The sequence below is a fragment of the Mycteria americana genome, chromosome 4 (assembly GCF_035582795.1).
Source record: "Mycteria americana isolate JAX WOST 10 ecotype Jacksonville Zoo and Gardens chromosome 4, USCA_MyAme_1.0, whole genome shotgun sequence".
Lineage (NCBI taxonomy): Eukaryota > Metazoa > Chordata > Aves > Ciconiiformes > Ciconiidae > Mycteria > Mycteria americana.
In genome coordinates this window covers 18,606,435-18,630,873 of record NC_134368.1, presented here as the reverse complement: position 1 = coordinate 18,630,873, position 24,439 = coordinate 18,606,435, and the positions used below count along the sequence as shown (strand labels likewise).

The 24,439-nt window shown below is 40.2% G+C and overlaps 2 protein-coding genes across 3 annotated transcripts in view; one reads left to right on the top strand and one right to left on the bottom strand.

Annotated features, from left to right (window-relative positions):
- Window positions 1–6,483, bottom strand: part of NCAPG (non-SMC condensin I complex subunit G) — a 31,083-nt gene extending 24,600 nt beyond the window's left edge. For both annotated transcript variants that reach the window (XM_075499839.1, XM_075499840.1), the window contains exons 1-5: window positions 6,041–6,483; window positions 5,218–5,427; window positions 4,124–4,352; window positions 2,510–2,655; window positions 1,481–1,565 (exon numbers count right to left, since the gene is read on the bottom strand). In XM_075499839.1, coding sequence (XP_075355954.1) covers window positions 1,481–1,565; window positions 2,510–2,655; window positions 4,124–4,352; window positions 5,218–5,427; window positions 6,041–6,151 — 781 coding nt within the window. In that variant the 5' untranslated portion in view covers window positions 6,152–6,483. The remainder of the gene's footprint in view (window positions 1–1,480; window positions 1,566–2,509; window positions 2,656–4,123; window positions 4,353–5,217; window positions 5,428–6,040) is intronic.
- A 7,589-nt stretch (window positions 6,484–14,072) lies between these two features.
- Window positions 14,073–24,439, top strand: part of FAM184B (family with sequence similarity 184 member B) — a 51,642-nt gene continuing 41,275 nt past the window's right edge. Inside the window, exon 1 of the mRNA XM_075499824.1 lies at window positions 14,073–14,827. Coding sequence (XP_075355939.1) covers window positions 14,693–14,827 — 135 coding nt within the window. The 5' untranslated portion in view covers window positions 14,073–14,692. The remainder of the gene's footprint in view (window positions 14,828–24,439) is intronic.

Sequence of the window (24,439 nt, the reverse complement as noted above, 5' to 3'; positions counted from 1 at the left end):
GCTGTACCTTCTCAGTAAGGGAATAAAACAAATCCTTGTTCCTGACAAATGAAGGATCAAAGGAAAAAATAGTGAAGGTAGCTTCCCCCCCAGTTTTGAAAGATTACTAAAACAGAAACACATTCACCCTAAGACAAAAGAATTATCTGTCAAGACCAAGTATTATTGGGGGGTGGGGCAGTGGCACTTGGCAGCCAGCAGACAAGCAGCAGCTAGTTAGGTCAAACAGCAAACTAGTATACTGGTAAGAAATAGTAATTCAGAACACAGGTTTTTCAGTGCTGGACTTCGAAAACAAAACCTGACAAACTTCACTAGACTATTATAGAACAATTCAGGGTAGGTGGGGAAAAATGCTAATTAAAACTTATTATACAGAAGGAGGACTTCTTTTTAAGTGTAGTTCTATACAGCATAAGAAAGCACTCAGCTAATCCTCTCTTCCTTTGCTGTTAAGAACTTACTAACATGATCCCCAACTAGCCAAAAAGAAAGGTAGATCAAAAAAACCCACGTGCATACATGACACACCTTCAAGAGCTCCAGTTACCAGTGAACACAGTACTTTTGTCTTGTTATTTAAGTGAACATCCACATAGATCACATTTCTCACAGTTCACAAGCAGCACATTACTAAGCAAGGAAAATTCTCAGAGTAAAATTCAACAGGGCTTAGTACAGATTTTCCAAACAAAGTATGCGAATAACACAGTAGCAGTTAGTAAAACTGGCAGCTTTTATTGTGAAATTCATGTAATTCCTATTGTTGCAAAGAAAAGCCGTGTTCTATGTAGGCAGGCCAAAATTGTCTCACTCAGATGCATGTGACCTTTTGATCTTTTGGCAACACCACCACACACAATTATGGGTACATTCTGAATGGCTCTTTATATAAAAATGATACAGTACAGAAGACATCAAAAAGAATAAAGCTGCTTCAGGATGAAGTGAATGAGGGTCAACCAAAAATTGATTAAAAAAAATTCAAGCTAGTTAAATGAAAAACTAGCCAGCTGAGAAGATTTCTCTCCAAACGCACATAGGAAACACTTTCAAACAATTATCAAACTGATATTAATGTTTAAATATATTAAAAAATTGAAATGTATTAGTTACAAAAATATCTGTAATGAAACATGTTTCAAAATACACTGAATTAAATAATTACATTTTTCTACTTCTGTGTTTAATTACATTGTTGGTTTTTTAATTTTAATAGCATTTGGTCATATTTTAGAGCTCAGTGGCTTTCAAGTTTTTTGAAAGTGCAATCCTTTTCTTGTTTGTCCACTATAATGGGACTGGAAAACCAAAGCGGCAAGCAGAATTTCTTGTGCTTAAACATTTCCTGGTACCTCATGACTCCCTTTGAGCTCCTTATTATTGCCATCACAGCTTCCATATAAATCATCCCCAAAACATTAGAAAGTATCTTCTCTTAAACATTTGTATTAAGATGTTGAGAAAGATGATCTCTTACCAGATCTGTCATTAAGTCCTTGTTGCAACAATTTTACTCTCTGCGCTATTGACAGAGCTCTCATGTGAACTTTTTCTGCCAAAACCTTAAAAAAATTAAGGCATTAAAATATATCTCTACAAATGATAACAACTGTATTCATTTAACTACCTGTGAGTTTAAACTCTCAGTTTTATCCATCCACAGAAACCGTAAGTCAATAAAAGCCTGTAATACCTATACCATCAGCATCATACCAATACCTTAACAAGCAGATTCTTGTGCATGGGAGAAAATGTAAAATAACATAAAGAATAAAGTTAACAAATAGCTTAGAAGCTTGGCAGTTCCACTTGAATGCAACACATGGATATGAAAACTATTCTCTCTTTAAAGCTCCAAGAGCAATACCTGCAATGACATGACTGAAGTATGTACTTTTCTTAAAGCCTGCTAACACAGAGATTTAGTTAAAAAATAGAATTTAATCTAAGTTAAGAAAGAACAGAACATGGTTCTGTGTAAAATACTAAACATTTTGTTTGAAGATCTTGCCTAAGATGCCTGCACAAGAAATATACACGGTAGCATACCTTCCCTCTGTTACCCCTACACATAAACATAAGTAATGGTTGATATTTCTCAAAATTGGAATACCAAAAACATGCAATTTTTTTTACACTAGTATTGCTCTGATCCTAACTTTACCGAATTACCTATTATGTAATGAGAGAAAAAATAATTGCTTCACAAACATCACAAAATGCACAGATAGAAAACAAAAGATTCTATACATAATCTATACTTTTACTGCCTGATCCTGAAGAGTCGAGTTCTATCAAAAAAGTAATTTCTATCAAGCAAGTTCTGCAGTCAAATTCAGGGATTTTAACTTGAAAACTTGTATTAAATCATTCCCCCTCAAAATTCTGGCAAATGAAAATAAATTATTTAACTGTTCTTAGTGTTTAACCAGGGAAATATAATAAAAGTCTTAAAGCCTTTTTCCTCAATCAGTCTTTGAAATTAATATTAAGTGATCCAATTTACCTCATACGCCTGCTTCCTGACAGCTTCCTTTACATCCATAGTGCGGCCTACAATTTTTGGCAAAGTCCTTGCTGATGGAGCAATACACGACAGCACTGCACGCCTCACTTCTGAATTTGAATCATTTTCAAGCAATGTCTTGTAAACTGAAAGTAAAATAGTCATAATAATGTTTTCATAAGAGTTTGAAACATTACAGAAGAACAGGAAATACTAAAAAAAAAAAAAAAAAAAATCAGCAGCTGTTATTAAAACCCTTCCTCTACCCCTGTGTAGCTCATACAGATTTAGGGAACAGTTTAGGGTCACAACCCCAAGATTTTATGGCAATTACATGCTAAGCTATGACCTCAAAAGAAATTCAACTATGAAAATAATATTTGCAATCATAAGTAGGATCTTCAGCTAGTAACTCTGAAAATTGCTACTCTAGATACCACCTATAAATAACCACTTTGTCATTTACTGGACAAAAAAAATAAAAATAGAAAAGAAAATGCTTCCAAATTTTGGCTCCTTAAGACCTCTATTCACTGGCTATACATCCTCATTACCTTTGAGGTAGATCCTCAAATTTTGCTATAAATGGAAAACTGTAATCTCCATTAAGCCTACCAAAACTCAAATAGTAAATCTCTCGTGTAATGCTTGTTATATTCTTGACCCTTCTTCAAAATTAGAAACAACAACAAAAAGAATTTAATCAGAGAATACTTGAATTCATCTTCTTGCTCTGTGAGACGATGATTGACTATGAAATCTATGTGCTCCTAAATAAGCAACTTATAAACAAACACTTAGAAAATCTAATTTCAAAGAAGGTACCTTAACAACAAAAAAACCCCAACTATCTAACTTACTCTCTTCACAAAAGACACTATGTAAAGTTTAATCAGGGTACGATTTACGTAACAACAGCTGTGCTGGTATAAACCTACAGTCCGTCTACATTGAGGCAACAGAAGTAGAGGCTTAGTCAAGAATCATACCATACACAAAGAAACCCACAAACAGCACAAAAACAGCATCAAGAAACCTGGGTTCCAGAGGTGCTGATCTTTTAAAGGAAGTAATCCATGAATAAGATGAGATGGGGGGGGGGGAAGCCCCCCAAAAGGCCAAAAGAAGCATAGGTCAACAATATCAGTAACCAGTTTGCCTCTCATGCGCAGATAGCCATAATTTGAGACAAAATTAGTTTTTCTGTTATCATCTCCTCTAAGTGTTTTTGTACAAATTCAATTCAATTAATAGTACAAAAGGGTCCTTAGAGGGTAAGAACTGAGCAAGCATGGATCATACCTCCACCCCAATTCGCAACACGCCATTATTCTCACCATCCTTCAGCTACATTCAGTTCATAGAATAGCCTGAGCCCAATATGGTTTGTCTGTCATTTAATCTGCAGTGGATCTCTCCTTCAAGCAGTTCTGTCTTTTCCCCTTGAACATACAGAACTTAAATCTACAGCCTCCTCTGGCAAAGAGCTCCACAGTTTACAAATTATTACAAGAATACCCTCTAAGATTTATTTAGTCAATGCTTAAAAATGTTTTAAAGTAGTGTAAATCAACAAATGTTCTTAAACAAAAGAAAAAAACCAATACTACTTACTATTAACAACAGGACAGTTTTCATCCTTAGGATCTTGAAGTCTTGCCAGGGCCAAGACAGCTTGAATTCTCACATTCGAAAATTTATCTTTAAGTCTAATCAGCATAGCTTCATTAATTTTATCAAATAAGTCATCATCAATCTGGGCATTCTCTGGCATATTTCCCAAAATCTTATTAACAAGCTGACATGTTCGAAACCTAACTGCATGGCTGTTCGCATTGTGAGACTTCGGGAAAGAAAAAAAAAAAAGTATTCTTATAATCACACTGTTCTCATTTCCAGCATAAGGCTATTAATATGCACATGTAAGTAGTTAATATTCTATACAGTACATGAAATACTCATTTCTGTATTTCAAAAGCTTTTCCTATTTATGTTTATTTTTAATAAGATAAAAAGTCACAGAACTGGAAAACAATTATGGCCCATCACCTTTATCAGTGGCACTTTACATAATTAGCAATGCCTTCACAAAGGAAGAAACATGCTTACCACTCAATGTAGACTACATTAACGGTTCATTAGCTAACTTACCACTCTGTCTCCATAAAACATTAGAAGAAAAAAACCAAAAGATATTAGCAATGATCACTAATGATCTTGGCCTGATCAATAATTTTTCCATGTCAAAACACTAGTTTAAGAAAATGTAATTCTACTTGTGTTTTCATGCTATTGGAAATGTTGATCTTCTTTCTATATAACACTTGCAATAAGCAGAAAGGAGTAATAGATATGCCAACCATACTTGTATGAATGATCTTTTAATATTTTTACTTATAAACAGTATAAATTCATTCCCACAGCACTTTCACAATTTCACACTTATAAATGCACTTATAGTAAAGCCTATAATGACACATCTGACAGCCAAATAAGAAAACAGTTCAAATTTTCTCACGGGCCTAACTTTTGAAATCCAGTTGTTGGGTTATTGGGTGGGTGGTGTTACTCGTAAAGCACTAGCTTTGCCTTGCTTTCACTTTTTAAGTTCTAGTTTGTAGGTATCATCTCAAGCACCATCTTCATGCGCCTACTGCATGAAGTTCACATTTGTTATGTTAAAGATTTAATAATAAGTGTTACTGTACCTCAAGCAAAAAGTTAAACACATAGTTGAGAAGTAAATTATCTCCTTCTTCCTCATCACTACCATCCTCTTTCTCCACTTGAGAAAATGAAGTAACAAATCTAGCCACAAAATTGATCACTTGTTCCACTGCTGGTTCCCTTCTGTAGATTATCATAGCATACTTAAGGAAATGAATGAATTTTTCATTAAAATCTTCCTTATCTTCCAACTGGAAAAAAAAAATAAAACCACAACAAAAGATAACTACCTGGTTCATCTTTCAAAAGCAGTACCACAGAAAAATAAAATAAATTGTTTTATAACTGACAGCTTCCATTTAAATTTTTAAAGCGCTAAAGGCAGCAGTTAGGGCACACCTGCTGTTGTGCACTCTTCACTGAATATTTTGCTTTAAGTCCACAGCAGGCAATGTCTTGACCGCTGGGCTCCGTTCTGGCTTTTACATTTACCTGCCAACAGGTTTCAGAACGGCAATGGACACCCTCATCCATTATTATCCTGTGTCACACCTACTTCTCGGGTATCCAAACACCTTCCGGCAACATCATTAATACCTGCCGTGGGCTGTTCTTACACCGATGTTCGCAAGAGACAATTGTGTGTAACAGTTTAGCGTGTGGCTTGTTTTTTGCTTTTTTTTAAGTCGCAGGGCTCTTCTTAGGCATACTGGCCTCAACGCTTGTTTTAGGGGAAAGAAGGCCGAAGAGGCCCCCTGCCCTCTGAAGGAAAAGCAGAGCAGCTGCTGAGTGCCCTCATTTTCCCCTCAGACTGGCGGGTCACCGCTCCTCCCAGCTGCTGGCGCCCCCCGAGGGCAGACGTACCTGATCATAGGTGCTCTTCAAAGCCACAACAAGTTTCGCGTGGTTCTGGTGAGGCTTCTGGGCCAGCTGAAAGGCTTCTTTGATTTGCAGAAGCTTCTTTTTCGCTCCCATGGCTGCAGAGAAAGGGGACGGTCACGTCACGACTCCCCTGCCCCGGACTCCCTTAGCGCAGAGCCGCCTCGGGAAGGCGGAGGGCTCCTGTTCGCGCACTGGGCCCTACAGCGGCAAGGCCACTCCTAACGGCGGAAGGAGCGCCCACCGCACGCGGACCGAGGCTCCCGCCCAACAGCCAAGCCAAGCCGCTCCTCGCCTCCTGCTCCAGCCGCGGGGCCGCCACCGGAGACCGTCCCCCGCCAGCCGCCGCGCGCGCAGCAGCAACGGCCGCGGCGCCCGCGCCCCCAGCTTCAAACTCGGCGCGAGTGCCGCTCCCAGTCTCGCGAGAAAGCGGGTGGACAGGAGAGGGGGTGCGCGTGCTCGTCTCCGCGCGCTGGAGGCGGGGCAGGGGTTGGGCTGGGCCGGGCCGGGCCGGGCCGCGCCGCTGACGGGCGGCTCGGCGGAGCGGCCGTTAGCTGGGAGCGCGCGGAAAGCGCCGCGCCGCCATCTTCCTCCGGGGTGGGCTGTGAGGGAGAGGGGAGCGGCTGGGGCGGCGCAGGGCTGCGGCCGCCGCCGCCTCCTGCTGGGGCGCGCTGGCGGCAGGAGCGGCTGTTTCAAAGCGGACTGGGTATCAGCCTTGCTGCGGCTGAGGAGGAGCGTCGGGCAAGAGGATTTCCAGAATGTCTGTTGGTGCAAAATAGTTGAATAAGCCTGATAAACTCTGGTACTGCCCTCAGCCACTCTCCCAAAGTCCTCTCCGGACGTGATCATCTGGAAAAATGAGTATAGTTGCATTTTGTAAACGGGAGCCTTACACCGAAGCAATAGGGCTAGCAAACCAAGAAAGCTCAGCCTGTGCCTAAAAGTAATAAAAGCCCTTTGGAGAATCATCATCCAATGAGAGAAAAAATGCTCAGCTACTGTATCTACAGCAAGATATGTTTCCCTATTTTAAAGATCTAGGTAGCAAAGGGGATTAAGTTCCCTAAGTAACCGGTTAAGTGGTTACTTAGTTCCCTGGGTGAACTATCTAAGCTGAATCCAACTTGCAGACTGTGTGTTTCTTATTGAAACATCCTTCTGTTTTGTATCAGCTGTAAGGGGGGGTTGAAAAGATGAATAGTATGGATAACTGACTTGTTGGAATGCATATTTGTGTTCCTTCCAGACTGAATCTTTTACTAGTGGAAATTTTCCCCAAATTTTCAAGCATTGTTGTGAACCTAATGTTTTCCCAGAAAATCCTTTAACTTGAGAATAGTAATAAATTCTGTATCTTATTAAAAACAGGAAAGATAACTAAGCTCAAACTCCAGAGACATGTTACGGGTTACAGAACATACTCTGAGACAGGGACTGATATTTAATGAGAAGCAAGGCAGGGGATGATTAGCTGAGGGGAAACATTCTGAGCATATATTGGTTACAGAGTTATGGACAGCATTCAAAAATGTGAACAGAAGTAGTTAACTGCGGACACTAGGAACTGAAGGCATTTGACGTCTATGTGTGTTTAGGCTTTAAAAAAAAAAGTGTCTAATTACCTCAAGTGATGATAGTTATCTAGTAAGAACAGATGACATACCATCAAATGACAGTAGGTCAAATAGGTAGAACCCATCCTGAAGACGGGTCATTTTTGGCTTTCTAAGAAAAAAAAAACACCTAGCAAATAAAATAGATAAGCACTAGGGGTCAGTCTTGCTCCAGATCTGAATCTTCCCAGTGTTTTCTTTAAGTAGCAGATTTTTATCGCCAAAATAATGGAATTATTTTGTCTTTACAATTGTGTCAAGGATTATGGGGTATGTAAGCTGTATGTGGAGAATGGAGGGCAGCAGCAGGAAAAAAAGTGTTCTACGTCATAGATAAAAATAAATTTTAAAACCATTTATACATGTGGCAGAGAGGTTTTTTTTTCCTGACATATTGTATTACCATACATTTGTGTATGTTTAAAACAGATACCTGCTTTTTAAAGGCAACTCGTTTGTATTTTGTGTTAACTTTTAAAACGTACGGATCTGGCCTAATCCCCTTCTGCTCCTAGAGAGCAGGAAATGGATTCTATATGCACAAGTACAATAGTAACATAGAATCATATATATTAACTTTTTCCTAAAAAAATTTATTTTATGTTGGAGAAATAGTCACTCTACAAAAACACTATAATCAACAGCAAATCCTCCATGAGTTGGGTTTTTTTTGAAGGTTATATTTTCTAGGGAAATAGAATGTGTAACCATCTTTCTATTTAAGCTATTTTTACTGGAAAATTAACTTAATCTAGCTTTTTTCCGCTATAGGAAAAGAAGACTATGGAAACAGGAAGAGAAGAGCAGGTAAAACTTTGTGATTCTTGTGGCTTTAAAAACACAAGACTTTTGTTTTAAGTGAAACTAATCATGCGAACGGGATTATTTTTGATTCACATACGTTTGGCCACCCATTTGTGCCTATCTGCATCTCAGATCTACAGATGAGGATTTTCCCTGGTGAATACCTTGCAGTTCCTTATGATGAATTTCAACAAGGATGTAAAATCTACTTCTTCCAGTCTGCTTTAAATATTTCTGCTAGGCTTTGTATTTCTAGGTAGAAATAGAAGTCAGGCTTCTGTTATGACAAATTGATGTTTAACCCCATTAGACATACTGGCTTTCAAGGTAAATATTCTACAGGAATCCAGATTCCCAGTATCAGAATGGGTATTTCATGTGTAGGTATATAACATGCTGAAGTAGGATCACAAATGTTGGCCATTTAGACTTTGCTCTGCATAAAGTATAACAGTCTCCCTGTGATACGAGATGCTTTGTTTAACTAATAGAAGTGTTTGCTGTCAGACAGGTTATGTTTCAAGGCCTTGACTGCACTAATAAGCTTTAATGGCCCCTGACCAGCCACACCTGGGGCCTCCAGCCACACCTCTTGTCCATGGAACCAGGAACCCCATTTCAGCTCAGCCCTGGGCCTTCAGTCCTTTTCGGAGCTAACTCTCAGGATTTAGTGAGGGTCAGCTACTTCCTGATGGATGGATGGATATGATGACTGGCTGGGAGGACAAGGACCTCACCAGCAGCACAGGCCCAGAGGTTGTAGCCAGTGGGTTTCACAGTTCTACGTGAAAAGAAAAGAAATTATGAAACTCGGAACCTTGGATGGTGTTCCAGGCCCTGGAGAGAAGTGTGCTCTAATAATTTAAGATTTTTTCCTTGTCCTTTGAAATAGTGACCTCATGTACTATGCTATGGTCTACTTCTGGTTGTCTCTCTCTACTTCTGACCCACTGTTGTAGATCCTTTCTCTTTCCTTTGTCAGTCCTGTTGCGTGAGCAAATACACAGTGCCACAGGGTAAGCCAAGCTTGCTACATGGCAGTTACTTTGTGGTATTTTAGATGTAGGTCACTGGGTAAAAAACAGGTTAAAAAAAGGATAGTCGTTGCTATCCTATTTAGTAGGTGTCCCAGGGCTTTTATAACTGATGCATCTGGTTGGTTCCAGTTTCCATATTAAAAATACAAGCACAGTAATATTTCATCCATAATTATGCCATCGTTATGCAGTAGTAATCAGAGGTTCTGTTCACCACATTCCTCCAAAACTTGTGTGTGTGTAAGTAAGCTATAAAATTGTATATACATTTTTGAATAGTTATTGTTTTCAGTCAATAAGGAAATTGGTAGAACTTCTGGTGGGTTTTGAATTGGACTCTCAAATTGTGTTTGCTTTATGAGGTGGAAAGAAATGAAAATTATAAAGTAGCTATATATACTATTATATATATATATAAAATTATACATAATATATTTAATTACCCAAGATGTACCAGTGGCAGAACCACTTTATACTTGTCCTTTTTCTTGCATTCAATCCCAAAACAAGCTTTATTGGAAGTAGGATAGTGGATTAGGTGAGCAGGATAGCTGCTCTTATGAGTCTTTTGACTACTTTTTATCCTTATTTCCTTTTTTTTTCCCTGTAAGAAGGAGAAAACAGTCCCTGAATTCTGTATTCTGGGGTCAAAAAGCTACTCTGGGACCAAAATTAATTTAAATGGAGATTAATAATGAGGATAGTGATTTATCAATTAAATTAGAATCTCACTTAGGGCTGCATCTTCCTTTGTTGAGACACTAACTTGAGAAGTTTTAAATGCATTTTATTGATACAGCCTTGTCATCTGAAACATAACATGACCGTTAATGACTAACTGTATTGTTGTACCATTTTCAAATGCAGATTTCATTGGACTGCAAAACAGCAGAAAAGTGTAATCTGGGGGATCAGTTTAACTTTGCCCTCATGTATTAAAAAAATGTAAATCCACTGACTTCAGTAATACTGGTATTCAGACAAAGAATTGGGCTCTGTATTAATTGTGTTTTCAGAAAGCTGTTTGTAATATGTTAAACAAAGGAGCAAACTTATGTGTTAAACATTTGCAACAGAAATATCTTCTTTATGTCTTGGAATTTGGGGTGTGTGGATCTTTTAATAGTAGCTAGTCTTACCTTGTATATGACACAAAGATTTTTATGTGTAGGTATAAATAATGCTGGATTGATGGACTTAGGTTTCAGTTGAGATAGTGAGATAAACTGGGTGAGTTTGATCCATATGGGTCACACCTTACTTAAATTATACTGATGTTTAAATCATGCAGGGTGTTAAAAATTTTATATATGTATTATGAAAGCCTACCTGAAATTTGTTTCAGCCATTTAAACCTAATTTGCTTGGTGCCAAGGATTTTGTAATAACCATATCCAGAATTGCACCTTTTCCCATTTGACAGTCCTGATGATGTTGACTTAGAGGCACTTTTAAAGATTTACTGACATTGACTGATCAACTATCAGAGAATGTTTCTGATATCTGAATTGCTGTTATGTACTAAATATGTGACAGGACAAAGTGCTTTTATGTTAACCTAGCAATGACAAATTGCTTTGGTACCATAGAAAAAGGGTATGAACTCAAAAGTTACTTACTTTGCATGCAGATTTTGTTCCAAGTTCTTTCCTTTCTTTTTGACAGAGGGAGAAAGACATTGTAAAAACATTATAGAAGGAGGAAAGTAATTTGATTTTTGGTTCTCCCACACATGCCTCTCAAACAAGAAAGGATTTGATTCCAAGTCAAAGCTTGCAGAAGCCCTATTTATTTCCTCATCAATTGAGAACAGTAAATATTCCTTCAATATTATATTATTAAAAAAACAGACCTCAACACAAATTTTGGAAGGATGTGATGAACAGATCATCTAATTTTTGTTGTGTAACAATGGCCCAGTCCACCATCAAAGTAAGAGAAAGAACTTGCTCTCATATAATGGTAGTCTATGTGCTATGATTTTCCAAAGCTTGAGAAGACTAAAGTTTGTAGAACAAAGGTCTCTAAACTCTGTTATGCATACCACAGTTGGCTGAGTTAGAAGGACTGCAAAGAGGGATTATAAAGATTTCAGAAGCTATATACTCTGCATATTCAACAAGCATGAGGTACTGAAAATGTAAGGCTTATAGTCTTTTACTCATATATTACTTCATTTTTACAATAAAAAGTTAAATTAGTTAATGCCTCTCTGCAGTAAAGCTATAAACCTGTGTGCAGTTACTCATAGACTTATAGTAGTGCCATGACCACCTTCGTTCATAATTTACTTAAAGCTAATGCAGCAATAATAATTCAAGCAGGTGTGTGTGTGTCTGTTTTCTGTTTAGATTTTTAATTTGTATTTTAAATTCTTTGCCATATACTGCCCAAGTTCAAGAACATTCTGTAATCTACTTATATGTTCCATGTGGTTCTCACAAAACCCATATTTGAATAGTACACACTTAAATTATGCTTTGTGATGTCCTTGCTTTGTCATCTTATCTGTAGGTGGTCCCTAGATCAATTAGAAGAAAAAAAAAAAGGTAAAATTCTCATTGAAAAGCTCTGGCATTATCTGCTAAAATTCTGTTACTGAAATCAAGTGGGTTTTTTGAGTGGTGGAAGTAATGAACTTAAGTCACCTATGAATTTATGTTCTGTGGTTGCATTTTCTGGTGCATGAGATCTGATTGAAGCTTTTCTAATACTTGAAGTATTGACTGACAAGTCTTGTCTGGACTCAGAATAGTTTACCAGTGACAAATTATGTTCTACTAACACACCATCTTGTACCAAAGCCACAAGTTTTTCCCTCTAACCCCCCAAAATACATAAACAGCCTGCTTGAAAATATCTCAGTGGTTTATTCCTTTCCCAGTGTACCTGAAGATCTGTGCTCCTCTGCTTTGTCTATGCCTGTGTAAGTGTCTCAAGTCTCTGTCCAGCCATGCATTCAAGTCCAGTGTGTCTTCTGCTGTTCAGTAGAAAAACATGACTGTTACTATCTGTCTAGTAGAGCAATAACATAGGTAACTTATTGTAAGTACTTCTAAAACCTTTTGCATTTTTCTTAATTTGCTTTCTATTTGCACTCAGTTTTGTTCTTTTTCTGAGGAAACAAGGTGCTAGGAAATTGCTCTAGCCCTTTGTGTTCTCTTGATTGTCCTAATAAGCTTGTCAATTTTACCAAAATTTTACATATAACTAAGTTCCTACAGTTTTTTCTCAAACTGATGACCATGTAGAGAAGATATTATAACTTTACTAACTGAGTTAAACTTAATTGTGAGTACATGTCTTATCAGATACCAGACAATTGACAATGGCCTGTCCCTATGCCCTAGTCATAGGAAAAGGTTCAGGCACAGGCAGCAGCATCTTGGACACTAATGCCAGTGAATGAAGAAACTATACTTAGTCATTCCTGTGTACAAGGCTCTGTTTCTTACCTTTTCTTATTAATGTTCTGTTGGGGCTAAACTTCTTCCCTGCTTAGCATCTCCCAGCAACTGTGCCCATCTTCATTTTCCTTCCTGGCCTTTCCCTTCTACACTGAGTTTATCAGTCATTCTTAATTTCCTCTCACTCCTGGTGTGAAGATTCTTTCTGCCTCTGGAGAATGAGAGTCCCTCCTTTTCTCCCAGCAATTTAAGGGTTTGGTTTCTCTGTCCCAAGGTCTTATCTTCTTACATCTTCTTGCTTCTCCTTCCTCCCCGCTGCCTGCAGGCATTCTTCTTCTGTTCTGATCTTTTTCCTCTTGGAGTGTTTATTCTTAACAGTGCTTTATCTCTTTTTGTCCTCACTGAGGATTTCCCTTTTTCACTGAGGATTTTCCCTTTTTCCTTTTGCCCTGCCCTTAGCTGACACCAGATAATTCTCCTTCCCAATTCTGATAGTCCTGAGGAAGCTCTTTTTAAAACCCACCACTAGCAAAGTAGAAGCTTCTTGCCTGAGGACAGAAAGTAGTGCCAGGAGGTAAGATGGGAAAGCTGCCTTACCTGCATGTGGCAGGGGGGAAGAGGCAGCCTCATGTCCCCTCTGCCAGGCTGCAAGCCAGTGTGCGCTGAGATGGGGCCCTCGGCCTGCTCCATGGGGTCTCTTGTATTGGCTGCAGTGACACATCAAAGGGGTCTTGAGCAGCTCTCAGCTTCTCTTACCTGTTCTTTCTCCCTTTTCCTCTTCTCCACCTCTCTGACTTCACCCTACTTTGCCTTCTCCTCCTTCCTCTTTCTCTTCTAGACTTGTTTAAACGTGTCCACTAACCATTTTCTTATTGCATAACACTTCACTGAACCACTCTTCTTTAAAAATCCCATTACCTTAATTGCTTGCCTTTTTTGTGCCCTTTTTTCTGCCTTTTCTGTCCTTTTATTTATTTTTACATGTAGAAGCCTGGTCTCTTTGAAGAGAGGGAATGGCTTGCAGATGAAAAAAAAATGACCTGTAATATTGTCGGTTTTCTTCTGGCACCTTTCCAATGCCTTCAGTGTAACTGAGGGGGAACTGACCAGTCTCTTTGGATAAGGCAGGTGGACAGGCTCCTGGACACCGCTCCCAGGCTCAGCTGTGCTCAAGTGTGCCTCTTAGCTGGAAACTGCTCCATTCTGCTTTCAGCTGAGCAGCAAAAATTTAGCAAGGTTTTCTTCATCACTTTATTGGTCCATCCAGACTTAGAGAGGATTGCTAAAATAACAGAGCTTATGAAAGGTGCCAACACCGTCCTCTCTGATGACCTCTGCAATCCTTTGGCAGCCCAAGAACGTAACATGATTTAATCTGCAGACGATCTCTGTAACAAATCCCCAGCAACGTTTGTGCTGCTGCCTGTACGGCTGGCTCAGCGGCTCCTGTGGGGAATTTTGTATCATCCAGCCGCTGGCATCTTCTGGCGGAAGCTCAACCATTTGAAGAGAAGGGGAGGGAAAAAGAAAATCCCGATCAGGCCGTTTGCACATGCTGTTCTCTGCCTCGTCGCCTGGGTGTTCTGCTGAAGGACTGGGACATCTGCACAGAAGGGAGAGCGGCGGCGGCTGGAGCTTGCCCTGTTTGGGGCTGAAGTTCCTCCAGCGCGATGGGGCTTTGAGTACGTGCTAGCGCGCCGGGGGAGGCCAGCGGCAGGGACGGGATCGCACTATCCGGAGCGTACAGACAGCCTTGATTAAAATATTTCAAGCCTAATGGCTTCTGGCGTAAACAAGATTCATCAGCCCGGGACTTGCAATGGATCTAAAGCCGCTCGCAGCAGCTCGGCAGAGGAATGCAATCAGGAAATGCACGTGAAAATGTGCAAGAAGATTGCACAGCTCACTAAGGTAAGTCTCGCTGTTGCAGCCTTCCCAAGGAGCTGAGGCTGCCCTGGCCGGGGGCGGCGGGGCTGGCTCGGAGCTGCCTCCTCTGATGGCCCCTGTCTGAGAGGAGGGAAAGGGAAGGGAAAGCGGTCGTCTCTTATCAGGCGGTTGTTGAAAACGCCGGTGTGCACAAACTTCCTTTCAAACAGTTCCCCCGCGGGTGCTACAGACCAACCGTAGCGGTTTGCCTTTGTGGCTGACGATCGACGTCTCGCACTTAACCGCTCTAATTAGCGTGCAACAATAGCGAGAAGAGCTCAAGCTCTGCGAAGACAGAGGGTTTGTCTGTGTGCTGCTCGGAGGCATTGACGGTATCCGCTTTTTTTCCTGGATTACGAAGACGCCAATTAATTTGCGTTTTATAGGTTCTCGAGTAATATTGTTGCAAAGCTGCAGCCGAACTGTGGTATGAAAGTACAAGATTAGTTGTCTTGTACTTAATTGTTCCAGATGTGCATAAGTAGAGATACTTTAAATGACATTCGTGAAAGACAGGAGTTGGAAAAGAGGCAGGACTAAATTACGTAGTATGTTGTAGTAAAACTTTTAGTCAACACTGAGCTACACTACAAAATATTTTGAACATTTTCCACACTATGTTAAGAAATAAGAGAAAATCTGTAGGAAGTAGCAGTTATCTTTTAAGCTATTTTTATGCTGCACCTTTGTCAGTGAGAAAAACCTGTTTCCTACCCTTGTTTACTAATCCAGTTTTTACATGTTCTGTAACCTCACTGCAATTAGTAAAGACATTTTAGCAATGAAAAAACACAGACAATGAAAAAACACTGACTAAAAATACAGGTCAAACAATAGGCAATCATTAAGATGTTCAAGTTAGAGTGCCATTATTCTCATCTAATGATGACTGTATGTGATAATGTATATCGTGTATGAATACATACACAAGTGCTACCTATGTTTATACATATAATTGCTATATTATACTTACTGTACTATATCAATACTTTACTGGCTCTTTGATTGTACGTTTCTATAATAGTATTTTTATGCAATCTGATCTGTACTTTTTGCCTATGAATGCACACAGTGCTCTGCAAGGTATGTTTTCATTCTGTAGTAATTGAAAGAAAACTATCCAAATAAACATGAATTTTTTTTATTATTTTGAACACAGATATGTTTGAACAATTAAGTCTGTAAAAATTCATAGAGAGAAGCACTTTGTTTATTGATAACATTCCTGATTCCTCAACTACAGTGAAATGTACATGAAAGATGATTGCAAATTAGATTAAGATGTCCTGACTTGTTCCCTTTTTTTCTGTCGGGTACTCACTTGCTATCTTTCATCAGTTTTGCACACTAAGTAAAATTTGTCCATAAGTATCACTCAAAAAAATCACAGTATTACCTTTTCTAATAGAAAAGCAATAGCTGGGTCTCTATTAATTGATAGCTTATACTTCACAGTAACAAGAGTTGAGGAATCACCAGCTCCATCTTTCTGGGTAATCCATTTCTCAACAGCAGACTTAGAGCATATTGATGTGCAAAGAATGTGCAAAGAAACACTTGTTCAAAATTTTCAACTCTCAAGCGAAACATTTTCTGTAGAGATTTGTGTGCCTTTTTATATAAAGGGATTCTTTTTAAAGTCTCTCTAATCTCAACTAAAATTTGAGGAAAAAATACCTTATTCAATTCTGAAAACTCTTATATTACTTTATAAAGCTTTTCTTTGGGTTGGGGAAGAAAGTTCTGCTATTTTAGCAGCAAAAGAGGGAAAAAATCACCCCAGTGCAAAGGATCTTGGCAAGATTTTATTGCACTGTTTTTTTCAGATGCTGTTGCTAAATTTCTACTGTTAAAATGTGGGTGGGGTGATTTCTTTACTTTTAATAGAATTTCCCCTCTGGATACTTTTCAGTCATCTGAAATAAAGACGTTTTATACCTGAAGCTCAAAAAAGTACTTCCGAAAAGCAAATCATTCTGGTTTAGAATGTGGCCTTTAAGAACCCAGTTTCTCTGCAATAACACTACACTTATAGAGAACTCATGGCAGAATTGGAATTTTAATTATAAGCTTACCCATCTAAATTCTGGGTAGGCTAATGCTGTACCAACAGCAAACATCTGAGAAGCAAGATCTGAGACCAGATTAGCTGAAAAATGGCTATATTGAAAATTTGTTGTAATAATTTTTGGCCTAGAAACTTTGAGAGCTCCCTTTCGAATCACTGTTTTCTTGGCTCTGTTACAGTCAGGGTAGCTATAAGAAAATCCCTCCTAACTTTAAATTGCTTGTAGTGCTTTCCTTTCCTGTTTCTAACCTAGTATGCAATACTGCTATCTGTTGTTACACAGCTGCAATTTCCTGTCCCAGTGATGTTAGATTTTCACTGATGGGGAGATAATGATCTAATTACTTATCAACTCCGCATTGTGCCAGGAGAAATGAATACAAAATGTTTAAATTAGGTGTAGGATACAGAGCTTGACTTACATTCTATTTCTTTGTTACATAGTCAGTAGTGGCCGCCTCCTACTCTCAAAGGCAAAGGCATCAACAGCAAAACCAAACTAGGTGAGGTGATGGAGTTTCCATCGTTGCATGAAGAGCTGGTTACGTTGTAAGATGTGGGTTGGTACAAGGAATCCCAAAAGGTCATCAGGACAGAGAGATCCTGAAAGATGCTCCTATTCTACTGCCCTTCTATTTCTGTTTTTGAAGAGGTAGAATATAGTAAGTTTTCATACCTTCAGTCATGCATTTTTCTGTTCTGCACCTTTTTGGCTGTAGCTGCAAAAATACAAACCTTAAGAAATGTTTTGTTTGCTTTGGGCAGCAAGCTACTGCTTTTTGTAGCCCATTTATCAGTATTTTTAGATGCCTGGCCCTTCTCACAAAGATTGACTTTTTCCACTGTTGACATGTAGAATATACATTGGTTTTCCACGTTGAGCTATCACAGTGAGCAAAACCAATGAGCATATTTGTAAGCTCAGTCAGGCTCCCTGTTCTGCTCTGCCCCCCTCTTCCTGCAAAAGTAAGGTGGCCTTTGCATTTTAAGGCAGAAGTGGCCACAGATCCTTGTTTAACATTAGACATCTGTCTGCCCACATTTGAACTACACTAATGGAAATATGGCAGGGTTTTATTATTAGTTGTACAGTTTAGGTTTTGCTTTTAAAGCCTCAGCTCACAGTGCTAAATGTAGATGTGGGACAACCAGGTAATGTTTGAAAAATATATATATTAAAAAAGGGTATATTAAAAAGTGCAGACTGAAATTTTTTGTTCCCATGGATGCAAGTAAAAAGTTTAAACGCCCTGGTAAGGTTAGTGAGTTTGGATGAGAACTATCTAGCCCTTCTGAATTTTGACCTTAAAATCAGATAACATTGCAGCTATTTCCAGATGAGCTATGCTTTGATTTATGAACTTACAGAAATTAAAACAGAAACATTCTGATTGCAAATGGGAATGTCTGTCTGTAGTTGTCATTCCCATACACGAATCACACATTTAGTTGGTAGGTACCTTTCTGCAACACTAGTGCATTCAAATGCATAGGGTTTTGAAGTGTGTGTATCCTTATGGTTGTAGCAGAACGCATGACTTTGTACCGGTAATTAAGTTTAGACTTCTCCATCCGATATTGGACCCCTGGCATGCTGTTCTGTGCTTGCCAGTTCTTTGTATTTCTGATCTGTTTAGCAATAACATGGAGTTTAAAATGCATGGTGACTTTTATAAGACACTTTGGGTGTCACTCCCTGCTGCCTCAAGCTACCGATTTCTAACCTCCATTGGCTATTACAGGATTTTCATGTGCTAATGGATTCTCAGGACAGTCCTTTTTACTTGAGATAGGATGAGAAATGCAAATGAACTCTTGAAGAAGAGTGCTGAGGAGAGTGGATCAGCTTTCACTGAAAAGGCAGTTAGGGCAGGGCTGGCAAGAACTAGATACACTGCAGATATCCATGTTATTCAGGCATCTTTTCAGACCTCTGCCAGAGGGGCTTGAACTAAACCTGCTGTTCTGGACTGCAGTTCTGGAACCAAGCCTAGTACAAATAACTAGGATGGTGACATTACCTGGTGATCAGAGAGCTACCTAAGCCACAAAACAGTTGTGTTTCCTTCTTAGAGACAAATTCCTGGATACTAATGGAGGAATGTTTTTAATGAGAGTAGATAGTTACCTTCAAACTGATTTTTCTCTAGGGGTTCATCTGACTCTATATTGGGAATTTGGGAGCCTTGTTGTAAGAAGCACATTTTAAATTGCAGTATTTCTGGTCAAGTAGGTTGTTAGTCAGAAAAATGAAGCAGTCTGGCAAGAATTTTTTGTATCTATGTTGGATACTGTGAGTCTTAACAGAGGAAGAGAGTGCTGATGCAGGGAAAAGTTAATTGCTGGTAAAACACAATTAAGAACCTTTTTTTCCTTCAGGGGAAAGAAATGTCAAAGGGGAGCAAGCATGTTCCTCTTCTAGAAGCAGCAGCATAGGCACATGTTCCTTAATGACTCTATGTGGAGCAGTTGAAAATGTTACGCACTCTGGCTGCTTATCGCCACCAGTCACCAGGAGGTTTATTGCCCCTCAGCTCAGTCAGCAGGGTAGAAAATACGAACATTATTTAATAAGCTTCAGTGGAAAATCAGCCAGATAAGCAAACCCCACTTTCATTAGTTATTTAAGGAAGGATGTCTGACTTTTGCACAGAAGTGTATGAGATATATGCTCATATTTAATTCTATTAGCTTCACTCTACGGGTGGAAATTTACAGAAAAATTAGCAAGTGGCCTGGTATGTGTGTGAGGGCATAGACTGTTTATACCACTCCAGTGTTTTGCAGCATGGCTGTATATTAGATCTTTTAACCTTTCCTGTTTTATTTGCCATGTAAAAAAATGGCTGATAGGTTTAGGAATGAAATATGATCAAATTCTAATGGCTTACTCTGGAAGCGCCTATCAGCTGAGCAACTGTAACTGAGCACTCCTGTTGTCTACTCATGTTTCTAGTTGAAATATGTTGCCTTTTTCACATAGTTTAAGCTAAGTTTATTGACCTTATTTACTGTGATGTGTTAACAGTACTCAGTAACCAATGCTTACAGTGGCTCAGCTGATGTGCAGTTAGTTGTTATGCTACCAGAGCTCTCCTGTGTGCTTGAGGCTTTTTGATCTCAGTTCTCTAGAGAGGTATTCAGTATTCTACAGAAATGAAGCAAAATGGAACAGCATAAAAACTAGGATCATGCTTTTGGAGCAACAATATTTTTCCTTTGGGCAAGGAATATAAAAACTGGTTTCCACGTAGCCAAAGAGGAAGAATCTTTTTATAAAGCTGCTTCCATTATGTACTAACAAGACTAACAAAGTCAGCTATCGATATCCCCATGTACTTTACTTGATGATGTATTTGTTTTCAGGATTTTTATATACAATTTTCTATCAAGATTTCAAAGCTAGCATTATTTGTGCCTACCAGCTGACAAACATGTGCAGACTAAGATTTCTTAACTTGTCATCACTACATTTTCCTTACAGAACTAAAAGGGAACTCCTGGATCATAAAATCCATGTGCGATGTCATATAATTGTGTTGATCAACTAGTCAAAAGCAGTATTAAAGCCACTATTTCTATTAGGAAGTAACCCACAATCTGATTATTTGGATGGCTAGAAATTGTCACTGAAATTAATTCAAGGTAAGAGAATGACATCTATGTATTGGAGTTACCTTCTTATCATACAAATTTGTCACTGACTATATGAAGTTTGCAGAAAATCTGACAGCCTTAGTAATCGGCAACTCAAAGCTACTTTTTAATGGAAACTATATACTAAATCCAAGTCACTTTTTCAAGGAACCCTAGTTAATATTTATATACAAAATGTTTGGTCTTTCATTACTATGCGCATTACAGGCTATAGGTAATAAAATATCTAGTGATCCTTTAATTGCACAAAAGAAAATTGCAAGGTTATAGTTTTTTCATGCTCTATCTTTTCTTCGTGGATAATGTATAAAAGTACCCTTTTCAGTGACACTGTAACTGTATCTCTCTCCTAACATTTTCTTTCACAGAATCACAGAATCGTATAGGTTGGAAAAGACCTTTAAGATCATAGAGTCCAACCATAAACCTAACACTACCAAGACCACCACTAGACCATGTCCCTAAGCACCTCGTCCAAACGTCTTTTAAATACCTCCAGGGATGGCGACTCAACCACTTCCCTGGGCAGCCTGTTCCAATGCTTGATAACCCTTTCAGTGAAGTAAAATTTCCTAATATCCAGTCTAAACCTCCCCTGGTGCAACTTGAGGCCATTTCCTCTTGTCCTATCACTTGTTACCTGGGAGAAGAGACCGACCCCCACCTCTCTACAACCTCCTTTCAGGTAGCTGTAGAGAGTGAAAAGGTCTCCCCTCAGCCTCCTTTTCTGCAGACTAAACAACCCCAGTTCCCTCAGCCGCTCCTCATAAGACTTCTGCTCCAGACCCTTCACCAGCTTCGTTGCCCTTCTCTGGACACGCTCCAGCACCTCAATGTCTCTCTTGTAGTGGGGGGCCCAAAACTGAACACAGGATTTGAGGTGTGGCCTCACCAGTGCCGAGTACAGGGGCACGATCACGTCCCTAGTCCTGCTGGCCACACTATTTTTGATACAAGCCAGGATGCCATTGGCTTTCTTGGCCACCTGGGCACACTGCTGGCTCATATTCAGGCGGCTGTCAACCAACACCCCCAGGTCCTTTTCCACCTGGCAGCTTTCCAGCCACTCTTCCCCAAGTCTGTAGCATTGCATGGGGTTGTTGTGACCCAAGTGCAGGACCTTGCACTTGGCCTTGTTAAACCTCATACAATTGACCTCGGCCCATTGATCCAGCCTGTCCAGGTCCCTCTGCAGAGCCTTCCTCCCCTCAAGCAGATCAACACTCCCACACAACTTGGTGTCATCTGCAAACTTACTAAGGACGCACTCAATCCCCTCAGCCAGATCACTGATAAAGATGTTAAACAGAACTGGCCCTAACACAGAGCCCTGGGGAACACCGCTTGTGACCGGCCGCCAACTGGAGTAAACTCCATTCACCACCACTCTTTGGGCCCGGCCATCCAGCCAGTTCTTTACCCAGCGAAGAGTACACCCATCCAAGCCATGAGGAGCCAGTTTCTCCAGGAGAATGCTGTGGGAAACCATGTCAAAGGCTTTACTGAAGTCTAGATAGACAACATCCACAGCCTTTCCCTCATCTACTAGGCGGGTCACCTTGTCATAGAAGATCAGGTTGGTCAAGCAGGACCTGCCTTTCCTGAACCCATGCTGGCTGGGCTTGATCCCTTGGTTATTCTCTACATGCCATGTGATAGCACTCAGGGTGATCTGCTCCATCAGCTTCCCCGGCACCGAGGTCAGGCTGACAGGCCTGTAGTTCCCCGGGTCCTCCTTCCGGCCCTTCTTGAAGATGGGCATCACATTAGCTAATCTCCAGTCAGCAGGGACCTCCCCAGTTAGCCAGGACTGCTGGTAAATGATGGAAAGGGGCTTGGTGAGCACATCTGCCAATTCCTTCAGTACTCTCGGGTGGATCTCATCAGGCCCTATAGACTTGTGAGTGTCTAAGTGGTGCAGCAGGTCACTAACCAGTTCCCCCTGGATTATGGGGGCTCCATTCTGGTTCCCGTCCCTATCTTCCAACTCCAGGGGCTGGGTACCCAGAGAACAATTGGCCCTGCTATTAAAGACGGAGGGAAAGAAGGCATTAAGTACCGCAGCCTTTTCCTCATCCTTGATCACTGTGTTCCCTCCCCCGTCTACTAGGGGCTGGAGATTCTCCTTAGCTCTCCTTTTGCTGCTAATGTATTTGAAGAAGTGTTTTTTGTTGTCTTTTACAGCAGCAGCCAGATTGAGCTCTAGCTCAGCTTTGGCCCTTCTAATTTTCTCCCTGCACAGCCTTGCTACACCTTTGTAGTCCTCCTGAGTTGCCCGCCCCTTCTTCCAGAGGTCGTAGACTCTCCTCTTTTTCCTGAGTTCGAGCCAGAGCTCTCTAGTCAGCCAGGCCGGTCTTCTTCCCCGCCGGCTCGTCTTTCAGCACCTGGGGACAGCCTGCTCTTGTGCCTTTAGGACTTCCTCCTTAAAGAATGTCCAGCCTTCCTGGACCCCTTTGCCCATAAGGGCTGCCTCCCAGGGGACTCTCTCGACCAGTCTCCTAAACAGGCCAAAGTCCGCCCTCCGGAAGTCTAAGGTGGCAGTTTTGCTGACCCCCCTCGCCGCTTCTCCACGTATCAAGAACTCTATCATTTCGTGATCACTCTGCCCAAGACAGCCTCCAACCATCACATCGTTCACAAGTCCTTCTCTGTTGGTGAACAAGAGGTCCAGCGGGGCACCTTCCCTCGTTGGCTCACTCACCAGCTGTGTCAGGAAGTTATCTGCCACACACTCCAGGAACCTCCTAGACTGTTTCTTCTCTGCTGTATTGTATTTCCAGCAGACATCCGGCAGGTTGAAGTCCCCCACAAGAACAAGGGCTAGCAATCGTGAGGCTTCTCCCAGCTGCTTATAGAATAGTTCGTCAGTCTCCTCATCCTTGTTGGGTGGTTTGAACAGACTCCCACCACAATATCTGCCTTGTTGGCCTTCCCCCTGATTCTTACCCATAGACACTCCACCCTATCATCACCATCATCGAGCTCTAAACTATCCAGACACCAGTATGTAGATGCCATACTTTAACCAGTATGTAGATGCCAATATTTTACAACTGAGAAAATTATACTCAAGTTAGAATTCAATGCCAACTCAGCTTAAGACATTCTCACTTAAATATTCTAAAGCTGTGTATTTAGGCTTTTGAGCACTTCAGCATTGTGTATGGTATATGAAATATTTTTTCCCATAAAGTATCCTGTTATTTTTTCCCTGAAGTCACATCTTCATTAGGTAAAAGAGTGTTTATTTTTTATTAAAACAGCTGTTACACTGAGGTAGAACTACCTCTGTTGCCACCTCTACAGTCAGATCTTAAACACATCAGCTGTCTCACTGTAACAATTCACTTGTTTTTCCTGCCTGTGCACAACCAGACTGTCTCTATGTGGTGCTGAAAACCACTTAACCTGTGCTTTTAGTAGGAACAGATAGGCACGCAAGTTTTTCTTGCTTGTGCTTAAAGCCATCAGGAAGAGTGTGAATGTAGTTAGTCCAGTACCAAGACTGAGTTAATTTATCCTGCCTCCCAGTGGAGCACGGTAGCTCAGGCTCAGCTGTGCTGGTTCAGACTTGGCATTTTACTTAATGTACATTCACTTGTCTTCCAAAGGGCTCAGAGGCAGCAGAATGCACATAACCCTATTACTGAGGAAGTACTGCCTTCATTTCATAAGGAAACTACAAACTGACTGTTTTCAAGTAGGGATTTTTTTCTTAAGTTAGTGAACTCAGTGAAATTCATCTGAAGTAAGATTGTACCTTTTTAATGTAGTTGTAATTCAGAACTTTGTGTGACTTGGCCTTTAGGCACTTAAATACAGTTTTAACTTAAAACAGGTTACTACCAGAGAAGTCTTCTGTTTTAATTGTC